General features: G+C 33.9%; 1 protein-coding gene across 3 annotated transcripts in view; it reads right to left on the bottom strand.

Moving 5' to 3' along the window:
- The window catches only part of LOC132140094 (colorectal mutant cancer protein), a 104,597-nt gene that overhangs the window by 53,224 nt on the left and 37,546 nt on the right, over positions 1-13,827 (bottom strand). For 2 of the 3 annotated variants that reach the window (XM_059548909.1, XM_059548911.1), the window contains one exon: positions 5,202-5,315. The exons of the other annotated variant lie outside the window; for it this stretch is intronic. In XM_059548909.1, coding sequence (XP_059404892.1) covers positions 5,202-5,315 — 114 coding nt within the window. The remainder of the gene's footprint in view (positions 1-5,201; positions 5,316-13,827) is intronic. 3 annotated transcript variants of the gene reach the window in all.

Genomic DNA, 13,827 nt, shown 5'->3' with positions numbered 1-13,827 from the left:
TACTTTTTGATCATTACCTTCAGCAAGTATGAATACAAGAAAACAAAGCCAAATATAGAAATCCTTGCCAAGACATGTCCTATAATCTTACAGAGCCAGCGGCTCATTGGTTTGTCTTCTGCATTGAAAACATATAAAGACGAAGCAATGAAGTATCTTGCTCCGCCTGTAAATAAAAATTGCTTCACACCTTGAGATATGTGGAAATGTTATTAAGTCTGTAAACAGAAAGGGTGCTCCAATAAGGATTTTTGGAGCCGATCATAGATACAATCACAGATACTGATCATTTTGAAGCCATATTTTTGTCATGTAGAATTATTCATAGTGTGACACACTTAAACTGTAAACCTTTCCACTTTGCCGTGGGAGTTTACCATGTTCATTTTCGCAAACGTGTACATTCCTTCAGATGTGTGTGTGAGCTGGCTTAACTAACAACTGAATTGGAGCAACAGTACCCAGGACACTCTATTAATCATTCTTGGGGATTTTAACAAAACAAAATCTCTCCTGCGAACTGCCAAAATACAGACAGCATGTTACATTGAGACGGTAATATACTGGACCATAATAAAGGATGCATATCACTCTGTCCCAAGAGCAGCTTTGGGGCTCTCTGATCTATGTTCGTATATAAAATATGCTAAACCTGAATTAAGGACCGTTAAAAGATGGACTAATGAAACAGAGCGGGATATACAAGCCTGCTTCGACTGCACTGACTGGATTGTTTTGGAAATCTGGAGGAGCTCACAGAGACTGTTACTTCATACATCAGTTTCTGTGAGGATATTCGCATCCCCACCGGATAATTTTTATCATTCAATAGTGATAAACTGTGGTTTACCGGGAAACTCAAACAGCGTTGTTATGCCAAAGAGAATGTTTACAGAAGTGGGGATAAAATCTTATAGAACCAGGCCAGAAACAGACTGACAAAGGAGATCAGAGTGGCTAAAAACGCTACTCTTAAAAAAATATTTCAACGAACGCTTGAGGTCTGTGTAGAGAATGTGAACCAGGTCTTCAGAAGATTAGAAGTCTAGAAAAGCTTCAGGCACAGATGGTGTTTCACCCGCCTGTCTAAAATGGCGCTTTTCCACTGCATGGTATGGCATGGTATAGTTCAGTTTTGGGGGGTTTTCCACTGGGTACAGTACCTGGTACTTTCTTTTAATACCATTACCAACTGTACCATTACCAAAGCGTGACGTGTAAACTCTGCTGATCATGGATTGGCTGGAGAGAATCGTCACTATCTGCGTCACTTAACTTGTGACACAATCACAAAATAATTGTTAGACAGACTGGTGTTGGACCCTTGTTTGATCCTCTTCTGTTTATGTACAGAGCACACAGGTCTGTGGATTATGCAGTTAACATGGGACTGCATTATATTCTGCAACACCTCAACAGACCTTGGAATAATGCAAGGATCTTGTTAGGATCTAGCTCTACCCTCATCTCCATCTGTCAGTGGATCACCAGTTTCCTGACAGTTAACAGCTAGTGAGGCTGGGGAAACTCACATCTAAGACATTCACAATCAGCACTGGTGCCCCCCAGGGGTGTGTGCTTTGACCATTGCTTCTCCCTGTATACAAGCGAATGCACTGCAAAAGAGCCCCCTGTCAAGCTCCTGAAATTTGCAGGTGACACTACCACCATCAGCCTCATAGATAACGGAGATGAGTCTGCTTACAGACAGGAGGTTGAGCAGCTGGTTTAACAACCTGGAGCTCAACATGCTCAAAACAGTGGAGATGATAGTGGACTTCAGGAAGAAGCACTACCTAGTTTATGACGTTTTACTTGAGTCCAGTAGTATCGATTGAATATATTGTAGTGCTTCTAATGTTTTTCACCTATACCAGAAACTACAGTCTACCATATACCCTCCTCAAATTTACCACCAAGTCTTTCTCCCATACTATTCTTAAATTGTCACTTCTCCTATACAGACTGTTTGCAGCAATCCTATAAAAAAATATGAGGTTTGGACAGGGTTTGAGAGTTTCAAGATAAATCCTAATAAGACACTTTCTTCTCCTGCAGGCTTTTAACCTACGGATCTAATGTTACGGTTTAATTGCATATAGTTCCAGAAATCCCCTTTATCCAATAATTTGAACCTGTTTTTTAGTTCCTGAAATGAACGTGCCCTCCGTCTATATAAATAATAAATTGTTTTAAGGCCTTCCAATACACTGCTTTCCTCCCTATCTTAAAAGCATGGTTGTTCCATAATAAAGAATAGCCCTGTTTATAGTGGGGCCATTGAAATATCTTGTGCTTTTCTCCAGACTGATGTGAGTGTTCTTATTAGGGTTATTTTTTTTCTCATATAGTTAAACAAAACATGATTTTTTTTATTTACAGTAGGTGCTGTGCTTGATAGAGTATCAAGTCCTTGGGTTAAAAATGTTCACACATATAATAAAATGAAAATCCACAGGAGTCAAGGTTGAGTTGAGGCTCTTACATGTGTTTCTCGTCATTTATGAAGCTCAGTTTCTTTGGAGATGCTATATATGCAGATGTTATACAGCAAACTCACTAGTTTTTGAACCAGAACTAGACAAAAGGCAAAGAATGGAGGCTTTAAACGTAACTGAAGAGCTCAATGCGACTATCAGCTTTACAACATGTGTTTTCACTTTTCGCTTGGGTCTTTTCATTAAGCAGATGTGTCATGAATACTCAGCGCACCACTGATTCGCTGTTCTCATTTTTGATGCCGACTGATGTTTATGGCTGTGATTCAACAGTAATTCAAGCTGGCAACAATAGGCGCTTTGTTTCAGGAGAGAATTCGGGATGTGTAGGACTGCTTGATGAAAAGTGTTGTTTTATGGGAAACACACTGAGGGAAAGACACAAGAGTGTACTGAACACAAAGAGAATGGACCCTCTTAACAGCACTTTCTGAAATAGGCTGCAGGTCAAAGGTCAAGGTCAAAGGTCAAGACTGAGGCATGTGCCTGGGGCTGTCTCGCCCCTTTATGGCATCTTTCAGGGTTGTTCCTTTCACATTTTTGAGTCTCAGCTATTCCTTCATGAACAATACAAATACAGCCAAAACACTGTATTCAGTAGTTTTTTTTTTTTTTTACTATTTTTTTCATATCGACTGATATGGGAATCTTAATGATGGCTGATAACTAGAGAACAGAGGGTCAAAATAATGATAATACTGCATATACATAATACAATTTCAATAAATATTAAACAGAACTTATCATTGGCAAAGAATGTATGAATGCACTAGAAGTCGAATGATAGTGGGTTTTTACCTATAATGATAACTAGGTTGGATGACACTGGATGATAACAGATTAATCAATTGATCATTTTTACAATGGATACTGTATGAAAACAATCATAAAACCTTCTCAGCTGCTCCAGTTGAAGAAAAACTATCGGCATGGATTTTTGATGATTGTCAACCGGTTATCGGTACCGATTTATCGGCAAAACTAGTTGACCTCTAAAATAAACACTTCCATAAAATAAGTCACACCAGGTCAAAATTGTGTTTTGTGGAGAGAATAAAAAACGATGCAAAATGTATGAATAACATTTAAAAAATAATGTCAAATACAGAAAAAAATGAAATATTTACAAACATTATAAACATATATTTTAGCTTTCTTCACACTACAACAAATATTTCAGATATAATGGTATTCAGAACAGAACAGGAATGAGAAATCTAAGCAAACAAATGACAGTGCCATTTATCATAAACATTTATTATAAGTGCTAAGCCTAAACAAATTGATTTAAAGTGAAACTGAAACTGAATCTGAATCTTGGAAATGTGCTGTACAAATAAAATTATGCACACGTTTTTATTTCAAATAATAAAACAATTGCAACTTAAATTCCATAAAACATAGTAATGTACACGATATTTCTAAATTCACTTTACATGATCTGAAAATATGAGAATATATGTGCATTATCACTGGCAAAGACTGTCATGATTGATATAATTTCTGTTTTATACCTTGAAATAATTATTAAAATTAAATTATACATATTATACAGTAATATGATATAATACATGTAATATTTTGAATATTATTGTATTTATTATTTAATTATAAATGCATATTTAAATATGTATACATTTACATTTACTTATTTTTAAATAAAGTATGTAGTATAACCTAACTTTAGTTTATCAGACGGACTCTCAACATTTGAGTGATAACCAGAGACGTCTGATTAATTAGTAATCGAACCCACGCAGACGTGACAGTAAGGACGGGAAACTGTGAGACTCTCATGTGATGGAAAACTGATGACATTTACACGTTAAAGAGCAGCGATGACATGCAGGACATCAGTCAGGTTCAAGTTCACTGAAAACAGGGCTTGAGTTTAATTCATGTTACTGGTCTTATCGTGAATGATTCATTAATGCAAATATAGCTATATAGTAACTTGAACACGTTACAATATCCAGTCATAACTGAAAACTTTAGATTCTATTCAAAATATTAGGCAAGAAAAAAAAAGTAAGATGTTTATTCATCAGGAAATGATTGCATAGTGAAAAGTGATATACACATACATAAACTAAAATAAACCAAATCTGAAATAAAAATGTTTAAAGAGTATATATAAACATTTAGAAACTATGCATGATCTATAAAACATAATAAAAATGTTCCAAATTCTTAAAAGTTTCTCATTCATTCAAACTACGTATATATGTATGTATGTATGTGTAAAAAAAAAAAAAAGAAGATATTTCCATAATTTCACAACACATTTGCATGTCCATAGTTATGTAATGTTGCTAAATGGTCACTTGATAAAATATTTTTAGTGTCTTTTTAAAAAAGTGTTTTATTACGGTTGCTATTTTAAAATGATTTATGCATTTCTATTGTACATTTTCATGATTTTATTAATTATTAGCTATTTATCAACTCACAAACCTCAGTTTGTTGCTGAAGTGATGTCAACAAAAAAGTAGTTTAAGAGCAAGTAGATTCGGAACAGGAACAGCATCATGAAAGTGCATCGGTTGGTTCTGTTTTATGGATAGAAGCTGGTTTTCAATTAACCGGATGAGGAATGGAGTGGATGCACTGCAGAGACGGCGTGCAGGTTTGTTGTGTGTAAATATGTTGTGTTCCAGGATCTGACAGCGATGTGTGTGTGTGTGTGTGTGTGTGTGTAGTGACCTGTGCTTTGGCCAGTCTCTTCTCCAGCGCGTCTCTCTCTCTCCCGGTCTGCAGCAGCCGCTGGTTCAGCTCCACCACGTCACCCTTCAGAGACGCCAGCGCAGCCAGATGCAGCTGCACACACACACACACACACACCCATTACAGCACGGAAAAACATAAAATAAATAAATATCACAACCTGCACAGTGTGTTTCTCTGGTGAGCTCGGACTTTATATAAACATCTACTGTTCAAAAGTCTGGAAGAGTTATGATTGTTGAATGTTTTCGTCTCTTTTGCTCATCAAGGCTGCATTTATTTGATCACAAATACAGAAAAATATTATTTCAATTTCAAACGTCTGTTCTCTATGTGAATCTGTGTTAAAGTGTAATGTATTTCTGTGATGCTCCGCTGTATTTTCAGCTTCATTCCTCCAGTCTTCAGTGTCACATGATCTTCAGAAATCAGAATAATATGATGATTTACTGCTCAAGAAACATTTCTGATTATTATCAGTGTTGAAAACAGTCGTGCTGCTCAATATTTTTGTGGAAACTGTGATGCATTTTAATTTTCAGGATTCACAGATTCATAGACCGTTCAAGTACAGCCTTTATTTGAAATAAACATTTTTTATTACATTATAAATGTCTTTACTGACACTTTCGATCAATTTAATGCCTCCCTGAAGAATAAAGGTATTAATTTCTTTAAAGTGACAGATCAGAAAATAATCTTTTTTTAAATTTGTTTTATGTGTACAATGTTGTTTGCAGTGGAAACAAACACACACACACAGACACACAACCTCTCTGAGAATCACTTTCACACACCAGTGTCTGGCATGAAAACACTGCATTCAGTGTGTGTGTGTGTGTGTGTGTGTGTGTGTAATACAGTGAAAGTTTTTAGCTCAGACTAAAACAGTTTATTTAGGACTATATTTTCCCCACATGCTATAAAATTATGACCATCTTACAGTAAAACAACAACAAAGTCACTACCAACAAATTTGCAAGACTTCAGCTAGCATGCAAATTATTAATTCCATGTACAAGTATGAAACACATGAGGAAGGCAACATTTGTGATGTTGATTTACAATTTTTAAATTTTGCACAGCTTTGCTTCACATCTAGTTAGAGGACAACAGTGAAGACGAGAACAACCATCACTCAGACAATTAGAAACTGACCTCTGACCTCTTTTATAACGGCTGATGGACATGAATTGGAGTCTTTACAAACTCCATACGCCACCCAAATAACTACATCATCTCTTTTGACAAACTCAGTGGACTCAAATCAAACCCAAAGTCATTTACGGCCATATGCATCATGTATAAAGTATTACTTAATGCATCTCCAGAGTCTATAGACAGGACAGGACAAAATCGACAATTTTGCTATGCACATAAAAATACATACGGAAAAAATTATAACAATCACATGATCCAGAATTCATCTTTCATCAAGTTGATATGCATGTGTGCATCAATATAAGTTAATGTCATTTCTGTATTACGTGTGTGCATTCTTGCTAGGCAACCATGAATCAATCTACAGTTAATGTACTAAGAATCATTGTAATTATTAAACATGGTAAAAATCAATGTAACACACAAATCGATTTACTCTTGACTATGTGGAAAAATGTAATGTAAAAAAAAAAAGTAAGTGTTGCATCCCAGCACAAGTTTATTTTTTGCATTTATTTTTATGTTTTTAGTTTTAGTTAACAATAACGACCCTGATTTTATTATAGTTAGCTAAAACTAAAAACATAAAAAAATAAAATAAAAAAATATAACCTTCAGCTTATCGCCAATGCAACATTTCCCATTTTCATTCCCATAGATTAACGCGAAATATTAAAATGATTGCAATAATAGTGAATTAATGAAAGGAAAACTGCGAGTGCAAATTAATGTGTTAATAGATGCACGTATAATGTGCATTTAACTTGGAATATGTAAATTATTTATCAATATTTAATATATTTTATTATATAAATATTTATTACAATTTAAATCGTTATGCACAATTAAAACCAGAGATAGCAGCACAGATTTCTTCCAAATATAAAACAAATACTACACCTACTAAATAGTTAACTTAAAAAAAGAAAGAAATCAATGCAGTTGCATATAATGTACAAGTAGAATATTAGTAGATTTCTAAATAGTACACAAATTCTACATTTTAATAAATCAAATTAACTCTAAGAATTAAAAAAATTAAATTAAATACAACTGCCTATATGAGTAAATATTATTAGATCTTCAAATACTACACACACAAACACACACACAAACACACACACACACACACACACACACACACACACACACACACAAAAGAATACTAAACTAAATGAATTAAGTAAAAAAAAACCTTATTCATTACAGCAGCAAGTACATGCAGAATATTATAAGATCATTAAAACACTAAAATTCTGAGTTTATTAAATTAAATGAAGAATTTAATTATTCTAGTCCAATACACCATTAGAATATAAGATTGTCAAATACTACACAAATAGTAAAATCACTTAAAAAAATATTATTCTAATTCAATACAGCTGTATAAACAAAATGATTATTATTAGATTTTCAATTGTTCTGCAAATACTACATTTACTTAATTAAAATAACTAATATATATACATATATACATACACAGGTGCTGGTCATATAATTAGAATATCATCAAAAAGTTGATTTATTTCACTAATTCCATTCAAAAAGTGAAACTTGTTTATTATATTCATTCATTACCCACGGACTGATATATTTCAAATGTTTATTTCTTTTAATTTTGATGATTATAACTGGCAACTAAGGAAAATCTCAAATTCAGTATCTCAGAAAATTAGAATATTACTTAAGACCAATACAAAGAAAGGATGTTTAGAAATCTTGGCCAGCTAAAAAGTATGAGCATGAAAAGTATGAGCATGTACAGCACTCAATACTTAGTTTGGGCTCCTTTTGCCTGAATTACTGCAGCAATGCGGCGTGGCATGGAGTCGATCAGTCTGTGGCACTGCTCAGGTGTAATGAGAGCCCAGGTTGCTCTGATAGTGGCCTTCAACAGCTTCCTGACAGACAGACAGCAGCTAGTGAGGCTAGAAAATACACATCCAGCACCCGTACAATCAGCACCGGCGCTCCCCAGGGCTGTGTTCTCTCCCCACTGCTCTTCTCCCTGTACACTAATGACTGCACATCTAAGGACCCCTCTGTCAAGCTCCTGAAGTTTGCAGACGACACCACACTCATCGGCCTCATTCAGGACGGTGACGAGTCTGCTTACAGACAGGAGGTTAAAGAGCTGGCTGTCTGGTGCATTCTCAACAACCTGGAGCTTAACACGCTCAAAACAGTGGAGACGATCGTGGACTTCAGGAGAAACCCCCCTGCACTCCCCCCACTCACCATCATGAACAGCACTGTGACTGCAGTGGAGTCATTCAGGTTCCTGGGCACCACTATCTCTCAGGACCTGAAGTGGGACATTCACATTGACTCCATTGTGAAAAAGGCCCAGCAGAGGTTGTACTTCCTTCGCCAGCTGAGGAAGTTTAACCTGCCACAGGATCTGCTGAAACAGTTCTACTCCACCATCATCGAATCCATCCTCTGCACTTCAGTAACTGTCTGGTTCAGCTCAGCTTCTAAATCTGACCTCAGAAGACTACAGAGGGTAGTCCGGACTGCTGAGCGAATTATCGGTACAACCCTCCCGTCTATTCAAGAACTGTACTTATCCAGAGTGAGTAAAAGGGCTGTTAAAATCACTCTGGACCCCTCACATCCAGCACACTCCCTCTTTGAACTGTTGCCATCTGGTCGACGCTACAGAGCACTGAGCACCAGAACGACCAGACACAGGAACAGTTTCTTCCCTCAGGCAATCCATCTAATGAACAATTGATAAAAACTGTGGAACACACTACACTACTTATATTTATATTTATATACACATACACTTATTTATCCAACACACATACTTAGCGTACACTTAAATTTTTTTGCTCATAATATACCTGTACATACATAATGCTCATTGTAATATACCTGCCATACATTGTCAATTTGTATATTGTCGATCCTTACCTACCTATTTGTATTTTTTTTTAACATTTATATATATATAAATTTATATATATATATATATATAAACACATATATATATTGTGTTTTTTGTTCCGTCACTGTCATTATGTTGCACTGCAGAGCTTCTGTCACGAAAACAAATTCCTCGTTTGTGTGAACATACCTGGCAATAAAGCTCATTCAGATTCTGATTCTGATTCATTCTTGGTCTGGCATATCTCATCTTCCTCTTCACAATAACCCATAGATCTTCTATGGGGTTAAGGTCAGGCGAGTTTGCTGGTCAATTAAGAACAGGGATACCATGGTTCTTAAACCAGGTACTGGTAGCTTTGGCACTGTGTGCAGGTACCAAGTCCTGTTGGAAAATGAAATCTGCATCTCCATAAAGTTGGTCTGCAGCAGGAAGCATGAAGTGCTCTAAAACTTCCTGGTATAGGGCTGTGTTGACCTTTGACCTCAGAAAACACAGTGGACCAACACCAGCAGATGACATGACACCCCAAACCATCACTGACTGTGGAAACTTTACACTGGATCTCAAGCAACGTGGATTGTGTGCCTCTCCTCTCTTCCTCCAGACTCTGGGACCCTGATTTCCAAAGGAAATGCTAAATTTACTTTCATCAGAGAACATAACTGTGGACCACTCAGCAGCAGTCCAGTCCTTTTTGAAGCGAGATGCTTCTGACGCTGTCTGTTGTTCAAGAGTGGCTTGACACAAGGAATGCGACAGCTGAAACCCATGTCTTGCATACGTCTGTGTGTAGTGGTTCTTGAAGCACTGACTCCAGCTGCAGTCCACTCTTTGTGAATCTCCCCCACATTTTTGAATGGGTTTTGTTTCACAATCCTCTCCAGGGTACGTTATCCCTATTGCTTGTAAATTTTTCTTTTCCTTCCCTTTGCCTCTCTATTAATGTGCTTGGACACAGAGCTCTGTGAACAGCCTGCCTTTTTTGTAATGAGCTTTTGTGTCTTGCCCTCCTTGTGCAAGGTGTCAATGGTTGTCTTTTGGACAACTGTCAAGTCAGCAGTCTTCCCCATGATTGTGTAGTCTACAGAACTAGACTGAGAGACCATTTAAAGGCCTTTGCAGGTGTTTTGAGTTAATTAGTTGATTAAAGTGTGGCACCAGGTGTCTTCAATATTGAACCTTCTCACAATATTCTAATTTTCGGAGATACTTAATTTGGGATTTTCCTTAGTTGTCAGTTATAATCATCAAAATGAAAAGAAATAAACATTTGAAATATACCAGTCCGTGTGTAATGAATGAATATAATATACAGTTTAATATATAGTTTAACGTTTTGAATGGAATTAGTGAAATAAATCAACTTTTTGATGATATTCTAATTATATGACCAGCACCTGTATATATATATATATATATATATATATATATATATATATATATACACACATTTTTTTCTTCTCAAATTTAATACAGCTGCATGTACATTTCATTTAGAAAAAAAAAAGATTTTCATAAAGCAATTTTGTCTTTAGACAGTCTCATAACATTGTCAAAAAGGCCAACATGACCTTAGACGTAAATAAAGGTCGTATGGGAAACGTGTCAAAGTCATCTGGAGAGAGTTCATCATGTCAAAGAGTCAAAGGCCTTGAAAGGCAATTTGAAAACCATACTAAAATAAATCTGTGAACCCAACCACGCTTCAATTATCTAATGGGGTTACGGCCGGCGCTCTGCTGGAGAGCAAATGCAGCACAAGGGGTCGTTCAATCACGGCTAATTGAAGACATTACAGCCCGCAGCACGTCTCATGAACCTTCTGAACATCACGTCCAAATATCCAGGAGCTGCTTACAAGAGACTTCGGAGACGGTGATATTTGTTACAAATAGAGAATCAAACCACATATGCTCTTAAATTATATTTAGGAATTTTCAAATCAAATTTTAGATCTTTTAATTCTATACAGCGGTATATGCAAGTCAAATAGTGAATTTTCAAGTACTACAAAAATAATAAAAGCGCTAATAATAATAATAACTAAATAATAAAACAATAAATGTCTAAATAATTAAATGACTAAAATGAATTAAGAATAAAAAAAGATTACTCATTCAATATAGATGCATATACAAGTGGAATATTCTTATTACATTTCCAAATATATGACAAGTACTAAATCTAAATTAACTTAATAAAATAAAAAAATTCTAATTCATTAGAACTGCATACACAATTAAATATTAATAGAGTTCCACAGTTCACAAACACTAAAACTAGTTAATTATTTATATATATATATATATATATATATATATATAATAATCTAAATTAATACAGCTGTATATGCAAATGTAATTTAAGCAGATTTTCAAATACCACACAACTGGTAAAATTACTAAATTAAATTAAGAAAAAAATAAAATAAAATAATATACATATATATATATATATATATATATATCTCACACACATACATATACATACACCATTTTATTCTATTATATATTACAGCCATATTTAAAATCTAATAATATTGTGTAATACAAAACCAATGGTAAAATTGCTGAACTAGAAGTATTAGAAGTATTTTTTTTAATAAATTCTAATTCTAATTCAATACAGCTGCATATATAAGTAGAATATTATTAGTAGACTTTCAAATATTAGTACACAAATAGTAAAATTACTAAATTAAATTAAGAACTTAAATACATATTTTAATTCATTAAAGCCATATAAACAATATTAGTTGATTTTCAAATACTACACAAATGGTATAATCACTAAATTACATTAGAATATATATATATATATATATATATATATATATATTCTGATTAAATAGAGCTGCATATACAAGTACAGAAATATTATGACTTTTAAATACTATGCAAGTACTAAATTAATTTAGAATTAAAAAAATATATAATCTAATAAAGCTGCATATGCAAGTACAATATTATAAGACTTTCAAATGCTATAGATGAATTGTGCAAAGTTCAAATATGAGCTCTTTTTGAGACTTTGGAGACGGTGATGTTTTTTAATAGAAACTCAAACATCATACGCTCTCTGATTGAAATGTGCGATTCATAAACAAAACCTCCATCGCTGAGTAATTCATGTAAATGCTGTCGGCCAGTTGATTTAAATATTCACACAGACGCTCTGGTGTTTGTAATCTATTAACGAGCCGCTCGTGATGAGACCCGCTCGGTTCTGACTGTACATCAGTGTCATTTCTCTTGGGGTCACAATTAGGTTAAAAGCACTGAGTGCTCAGCCTGATCTCCACGTCTCCTCGTGCTCCTCTTTAATGGAGTCTGTGAGATTGATATTCTGAAGAGGCCTGAATATATCACACACAACTGGATCTTTATTATTGACCCCGAAGGGATGTAAACCAGCAACATTCAGGGTGGTTTTAACCTCTAGATCACATCAGACTCCATAGCAAACAACAGGTTTACATGCAAAATAATGTCTTTCAGCTATAAATGCCAAGGCAACATTTCTCTTTTTCATTGAGTTTAACTTGCAGAAGTAAAATAACTCAAGTAAAAAAAAAAAGGTTTCATATATTTTGATGGAAGTTAAACAAAAATATTAAATATATCCTAAAAACACAATTTGTTAGTCAAATACTAGTTGTTGTTTTTTTTCATAAAATGAACTTAATACTAGATGTAAAGCATGAACAACTGAAATATTCTCCATTCTCAAATATTTAGATCGAAATTTAACTAAAATATTAAGTATGCCCTAACAATATAATTTGTTGGTCAAATACGAGTTTATTTTCGTGAAATAAACTTTCATAACAGACGTTAAACAGGAAAAAATTTTTAAATATCAAGTTAAAAATATTAAGCAAATATTTGTGAAAGCTGTGAAAAAAAATATTATCTGTTAGTCGAATAGTTTTAAACTGAAAAAAATTGATGTAAAGCAAAAACAAAAAACAATAAATTGTATCATTAAAATATTTTTCATTTTCAAATATTTTACTGACATTTAACAAAAATATTGATTATATCCTAAAAATATAATTTGTCAGTCAAATACTAGTTTATTTTTGTGAAATAAACTTAAAAGATATAAAGCATGAACAAAATGATTAAATAATCCTTAAAATATTCTCCATTCTTAAATATTTTTATTACAATTTACTAAAAAATTTATATATACTAAAATATAATTTATCGGTCAAATACTAGTTTATTTTTATGAAATACACTTAATAGATATAAAGCATGAACAAAAATATGCTTTAAAAAAATTAAATACAATGAACTACAATGCAACTGTGAAATCAATGACAAATAATTATATATAGTATATAACACTATATATAGTAATTCTCAAATATTTTGACTGAAAGTTGGCAAAAATATTTTGTATATCCTATAATGCGCTTGTCAAATACTAGTTTCTTTTCATGAAATAAACTTAACGGTTTAACGAGCATTAACAAAACTATGCTCCAAAAACTAAGCACATCTTAAAAATGTAACACGTTAGTCAAAAACTAATTTCTTTTCA

This window comes from Carassius carassius, chromosome 4 (genome assembly GCF_963082965.1).
Source record: "Carassius carassius chromosome 4, fCarCar2.1, whole genome shotgun sequence".
NCBI classification, from domain to species: Eukaryota; Metazoa; Chordata; class Actinopteri; order Cypriniformes; family Cyprinidae; genus Carassius; species Carassius carassius.
The sequence above is the reverse complement of the archived record's forward strand: the minus strand, read 5'-3'. Positions and strand labels throughout refer to the sequence as shown.